This window comes from Arachis stenosperma, chromosome 7 (genome assembly GCF_014773155.1).
Source record: "Arachis stenosperma cultivar V10309 chromosome 7, arast.V10309.gnm1.PFL2, whole genome shotgun sequence".
Lineage (NCBI taxonomy): Eukaryota > Viridiplantae > Streptophyta > Magnoliopsida > Fabales > Fabaceae > Arachis > Arachis stenosperma.
This window is the reverse complement of record NC_080383.1, coordinates 18,959,489-18,965,880: the sequence shown is the minus strand read 5'-3', so window position 1 is coordinate 18,965,880 and position 6,392 is coordinate 18,959,489. Positions and strand designations below refer to the sequence as shown.

The 6,392-nt window shown below is 36.5% G+C and overlaps 1 protein-coding gene across 8 annotated transcripts; it reads left to right on the top strand.

The window, feature by feature from the left end:
* The first annotated feature begins 385 nt into the window (after positions 1 to 385).
* On the top strand, positions 386 to 4,711 carry LOC130940670 (uncharacterized). 8 transcript variants are annotated; one of them, XM_057868887.1, is made up of 9 exons: positions 386 to 833; positions 1,205 to 1,390; positions 2,511 to 2,596; positions 2,766 to 2,802; positions 2,953 to 3,026; positions 3,136 to 3,229; positions 3,327 to 3,409; positions 3,880 to 3,971; positions 4,222 to 4,711. In XM_057868887.1, exons 3-9 carry the CDS (start codon positions 2,522 to 2,524, stop codon positions 4,544 to 4,546), a joined length of 780 nt encoding a protein of 259 aa, XP_057724870.1. In that variant the 5' UTR covers positions 386 to 833; positions 1,205 to 1,390; positions 2,511 to 2,521; the 3' UTR covers positions 4,547 to 4,711. The 8 variants fall into 8 exon arrangements, 7 of the variants coding, with proteins under 7 accessions (XP_057724870.1, XP_057724869.1, XP_057724867.1 ...); XM_057868886.1 differs by having other exon boundaries at positions 1,205 to 1,535; XR_009070355.1 differs by having other exon boundaries at positions 1,205 to 1,535; positions 2,953 to 3,229; positions 3,332 to 3,409; positions 4,228 to 4,347.
* The last annotated feature ends 1,681 nt before the right edge of the window (positions 4,712 to 6,392 follow it).

The window sequence follows — 6,392 nt, the reverse complement described above, 5'->3', positions numbered from 1 at the left end:
TTAAACAGTCTCTCTTGTACCTTAATTCTCCAAATTTGTTAAACTTGATGATTTTTCTTTCAATGCTATTTATATTGTAAGTTTCTGAGTAGAAGTAGTTGTATATTTCAGGTTTTTCAGTATTTTTGAAGGCTCAAATTGAGTAAGGTATGTGTGAGAATATGATTATAGTAACGATTATCTTACTCTATTATTCATGGTTCTGAAAAAAAGGACCGGAAATCGGACACTCCTTCAGTCCATTCAACCAAAAAAAAAACATTTCATTTGTGAACCGCTAAATCGGCTGGATCGAACCGAAACCCAACCGGTTTCCATGAAATGGTGTCGTTTGGAATTAAAAAAGAAAACAGATTCCTTTCTGCCCACTTTCCCGGCGCCCCAGCCCATTCTCCTCACACTGACTCGCTCGTTCCTCCGGAAGTTCAGAGCTTTTTGGTTTTGCCCTCAAACAAACCCCAGCCATCTAACCTCCACCACCGCCGTAGGGACTGGGACTGGGACACTGGGACCACCACCACCACCCCTATTCACTCTCACGGTCTCACCAGTCACAGCTTCTTCCTTGAGCTCAGCGTCTGTCATTGTCTTGTCTGCTCAGCTGCGCTTTTGCTGCCGTCCGTCGCGCTCAGGAGCTTCCTGTCATCGTCCGGTCGTCGTGCTCCAAGTTTCCAACCCCCTCCTCATTCACCAATCGCAGCTTCTGCATCTAGTCTTCGTCTGCTCAGCCGCGCTTCTGCCGCCGTCCCTCGTCGTGCACGTCGCCTGGTCGCCTTTGTCCGTTGCGCTCAACTGCTCTCCTTCACACTCTACCCAGACTGCTCAGATCGAAGGTAATGGCTTCTCTGCTAGTTCCCGCTGTTCTGTGTTTTTTTTCTTCAGAAATTATCAAATTATATTAATTATTGATTAGCTCTGCTCACTGCTGCTATGCTGTGCTGTACTCTGGTTTGTGTCTTCTTTGCTGTTGTGCTGTGTTCTTTTGTGCTCTGCTGCTCGCTGCTGTGCTTTCTTTGCGTTCAATTAAGTCAATTAAAACTATGCTTTGGGCTTAATTGTGCTTAGATTGTTAAGTTAGTTAATTCAGCATATCAATTTTGCCAATTATGCATTTCTTAGATTAAGACTTGCACTAGTTTCTTTCCTAGTACCAACCTATGTGACTGATTTTGCACTGTTATGAACTTATCCATTCACCTCGTAGGCATGCACTTGGTGGCTTTGATGGAAGCACAATGGTGTCGACCATTGAAGTGTTCGATCCTCGTGCGAAGCATGGATAACTTGGGAACAAATGAATCATCCTAGGGGATATTTTGCTGCTGCTTTTGTTAAAGAGTCTATACATGTAATTGGGAGAGTCAAGGTTGGAGAGAACATTATAGAAACGGTACATTTGTCTACTAACACTAGTCTTAATCGTAATTCATTGGCACCTGTTCCATGCTGTGCTAATTGCACAAAAATGGTTGGAAAAATGTGTTTTTGTTCGGCTATAGCTCTTTAGGCAGCACAACAAAAGGTTATACAAAGAGGTAACTTTCTAATGATGTCATATAAAAGTTCTTCATAAGCATTTTTATTTAATCATGAAGGAATATTTGTTTATCCTTGACTCTGGATTGTCACCTGTAAAGAAATGTATCAGCATTCATTTATTTTTTTTTATTATAGTACATAAAATATTCTTGACTTTGTTATTGTTATTGTTATTTGACTTTTGAGTTTGTATTTGAATGAGATTATAACATTGTGGTTGATGTAATACTTTTAATTTGGATGACATTTTAAAGTTTATATTAGACTATAATTATGTTTTAGTGTGTTTATTTATTTATTATTTTTTGTAAAATGGTTATTCTAGTTAGGTTACGGTTAAACCAGTGAACCAGTAGCTAGACCAGTTAGATAACTGATTTGGTTTTCAGAACCTTGCTATTATCCATTTCTGTTTTCTATCCATTGGGCTAAAGTGCTAAACTCAAGTATACTCATTCCGTTGACTTCCATTCATTGAAAAGTTTCTCTCCAGATGTTCTCCAGAATGATATAGTTGGCACACTAATGATAGGCTTGGGGTGTTTGGTGTAATAAATTTTTGGCCATGTTAGAGTGTGGTGGTAATTGGTAAATCCTGCATTCTTTCATGTTACAATTGTTTTGCTATTATTTCAGTACTCTAAATATATTACCTCTGAATAATGCAATTGATTACCTTTTTATACACTATGCATATCTCTTTGTCCATCAAGTGTTAGCTTTTATCTCCTTTTTCTTCTCTTCGTCGAATCTAATCTCATATCATCAAAATTAGCCAGGAAGCTTAATGTAGAAGTAATCGCAATTACTTTAGACTATCTCTATCTTTCTTTTTTAATGCCCTTCCAAGCTTGTATCGTTCTTGTTGGCATTCCCTCCCGTGTTTCTCCTATTGTTTCTATCAGCAACTTTTAGTGCAAACAAATTTGTATCTTTGTTATTCTTAGTATTAATAAATAGTTATTGAGCAGAAGAGGAAACCATGATATTCACCAATGAACAAAGACAACAAGAGCGAACTGGAAAATATGGAAGTCCTAGATTTCAATACCTTCAGGTGCTTCTCCCATCATCTTTTTCTTTTCGACTTCTGTTGCTTTTATTATTATAACAGCAACAACAACAGCAAAACAAAAACAAATGATAGTCATATACAAATATTTTAATTTTGTTGCATTGTTTTTTTTATGTTTAGTATTTTCGTTGATAGATGATGTTTGTTTCAGGAACTGGTGACTCAGTTTCAGAACACAACTGATGAAGGTATACTTTTTTTTTCTTTTATTTTTAAAAGTTCATTCAATAGTTTAGTAATGTCTGAAACACTCTTTCAACTGCATTTGTAACGACACATTTGTGTTCTAGAGTTCTAGATTGCTGAAACTTTTCCGTATTCTTTTTCCCCCTTAACAGAAACAAAAGAGAGGATTTCGGCAAATTTGGCCAACTTTGCATATGATCCTTACAATTATAACTTTTTGCGCCAAGTATGGAGCCAAAGAATTGCATATGATGTACTTTGTAACTTTCTTTCGTACCGAAGCACGGGTTGTTCAATTTGTAACTTCTGTTTTACCCAATTTGATACATGAGCAGCTTAAAGTTTTGGAACTCTTCCTGGACTGCATGACTGAACCCAATGAAAAACTTGTAGAGTTTGGTGTTGGAGGCAGCTGCAATTGTTGTGCTGGTAAAAATTCTAGTTGTTTTTCTCTTGTTTTCTAAAATTTTATTGTAAAGAATTTTATTTATGGTAACAACATTTTGAATTTATTTATTTATTTTAGATCAGGCAAATGTTGCAATTGTAAGTAAGTTTGGTGGCATACCTCTTATCATTCAATGTCTATTAAGCCCAGTCAGGAACACTGTAAGGATAAAAACTTTCTTGTTAACTGTGTTGCTTTACTATCTCATGATTATGTTTTGGCTCTTTAGTTCAACCTGTGAATGCTACGAGTCAAAGGGAATGTGAAACCATGTAGAGTTAGAATCTTAAATTTGTTTTTTGACACAACAATCTTTCCCCTAGTTCATGTTATATATGAGCATGATTCATAGTTGTTACTCTATCTTTAAATTTAGGTTCTCTTAATGTCTTCTGTCCAGCAGAAGAAATAACTTCGAATAATTTTTCATAGGAGGTTTAGTAAAATATGTTAGATTCTCTACAGTGTATATACCTTTATAATTGTTAAACTTGCTTACTAATAACTCGCTCTGGAAAATCACCTTGTAACTGCTGAGAGTAATTCATGTATCTTTATTGACCTTTACGTTCTTAATTTTCTTAACACTATAATTCGATGAATCACCGAGTATTTACCGTTTGATATTTAGGTAAATTATGCACTTGGAGCACTTTATTATGTCTGTAATGAATTTAACAAGGAAGAAATTTTAAAGCCAAAAGTTGTTGATACCATCAAGAGGTATGCAGCGACTGAAAAAGTTAGTGCAAGCTTCAGTAATCTAGCTAAAGCTTTCCTAGACAAACATCTATCTGAGAACTAGAGTTTTCTATTCAATATCAGTGAGACTATCCTGTATGAGGCTATTTTCTGGCTTATAACTTAGTTACTTTACAATGTACAGTTCGGTTTAAGTTAAATTAACATTTATTCAAATTATAGCCTTGTGATCAATTTACTTAATTGTTTCTCTTTTTTTTTTCTTTTTGAGTTCAAGTTATATTAGAAGAAGCTCGAACCCGAAACTTCTATACGGAGAGGGAGGACAAATGCCATTTGAGCTACCGTTCATTGGCTATTTATTTGATTGTGAGAGTTCAGATTTTGAAAGGAAAGGAAAAGAAGGGAATGCCTTGATGAGTAAAGTGGAATCAATTTTATTCTTCAAGCCGTTTCCTTTCATCTTTTTCCGCCTAAGACCTCAATTCACATGCTTGTGGATGTATAATGGGTCAATGGGATGGAAATTCTTACATATGAACTCTGTAATTTATGTAGTTAGACTTATCTATGAAAAATTACTACCCCATTTTTAACTACCCTGAAGCCAACCAAACCAAGAAAAATTTCAGGGCGCTCTCATTATGTTCTTTTGTAAGTTAAGAATTATTCCCATTGGGGCTAATATCCTTTTCACCAGTAAATGCATTGTCATAATTCCAAAGTCATTTTCATATAAATAAAGGGTGGGGTTGTTGAAGGATAACTATTATAATGTACTGTTTGGCATTTCTATTTGCTGGCATATTGGATTAACAAGGATGAAGTATATTTGTTGTAGGTCTAGCATTAAATAATAGACACTATTGATTTTGAGGTCCAGAAGCTCACTATAATTTTAATAAATTATTTTTCTTTCAGATAAACCTTTAGTTTTTTCCATTATTATGTTATGAAAAGTTGTAGGAAAGGGATGTGTATTGCTTAAATTAAATTTTATCTTCTGTTTATACTTTAACAGTCAAATGTATCACCAATTTTTTAATAATGTTATATATCTAAGTCTTTTTATAAACTAAGTTCAACTAAATTAAACAATAAAATTTAGAATAATGCTAGCTATAACTGATTTTGTTATATTAGACTAATTTGGTTAAACTTGATTACCAAAAAAACTTAGATGTATAGTATTATTCCAATTTTTTATGAGTGTGGATGAGATATCATTTAACTCTAGATGCGTAAAATATTCTGAAATGTTGTCAAACAAATCTAACAATTTAATTCTCCAAAATATCCGATTTATGATATCTACTATCATCATTATAGCTTTTTGCACATTAGAAAACTTCAAATCAAGAGTTGGTTACAAATTGTTTAGTAAAACATCTTTATTTACTAACAAAACTAACGTAATAATATTTCATTGTTCATTGTGCTTAAAGTTATGGACATGATAAAGTTAAAATAGTTTAATAAATATTACATTAAAATATGAAACTAATATATTGAACTTAATTTTTTTTAAGCAATAGATATAATGAACTGAGGTGAGATTTTTTTTTATTATAAATGTGATTTTGTCATGAAAGTTCATTTCAGGCCAGACAACAGAATATATATATATATATATGTATATATATATGTTCGTTAGTCCGCTTCCGAACAGGTCGGGTGGACAGAAGGTGCAAGATGGATAGGTGAGGATGTCTTAGTCTTGGTCGCACTGATTGTGGGTCTGCCGAGCTGGCGAGCACTTGTACTGGCGAACGGACGAGGGGGGGTGCCACCTGCAAAGACACTCCGACGCTCAAGTCAGCAATGTGCAGGCGGGCAGAATAATGGAATGAGAAAATGTGACGTACCTCGGGGGAAGAGCCAATCTTCCCCTTATATACATGTCAGTAGTGGGCCCCTTACGTGACAGGCCCATATTCCCAAGGACGCTGTCCTGCAGCACGTGTGTGATCCGTACAGGACGCGTGTCCGGGTCGGTTGTAGGGCGCGTGCCCGGGTCGGGTGTTACATGGGTCGGGTCGGCCCAAAGCTGGTTCTGGGCCGGGCCGTAACAGTGCCCCCACGCGCCAATGGTAGTCGTGGGAGCTACCAATGGCGTGTCGTCTCGCATCTCGTCTGGTCGGTCGCTCGTGGGGAGGACGTGCCCCCAAGGCGCGTCTCTTGGTTGCTCAAACAACCGTTTCATCGCCTCGTTTCCTGCGCCGACCATTGAATGCTCATAATGGGGTGAAAAACCCCGTTTGAAAAGACCGTTTTGCCCCCAGGCGTTTCGCGCTCTGGAGGCAGCTTTTTAAACAGTCGGTTTTGTGCTTCTGTGTTTTATCACACTTCCCATTTCTCTTCTTTTTCTTCCCTGTGGCGAGATTTCGGAGCATTATTGTGGTGCCTTCGTTCATCTATCCTGCATTTTCCCAGTTTTGCAAC

Coding starts and splice junctions, on each gene's coding strand:
- LOC130940670 (XM_057868884.1), top strand. Junction 3,230..3,326: donor CAGCTGCAATTGTTGTGCTG/GTAAAAATTCTA, acceptor TATTTATTTTAG/ATCAGGCAAATGTTGCAATT. Junction 3,972..4,221: donor GTTGTTGATACCATCAAGAG/GTATGCAGCGAC, acceptor TTTCTTTTTGAG/TTCAAGTTATATTAGAAGAA.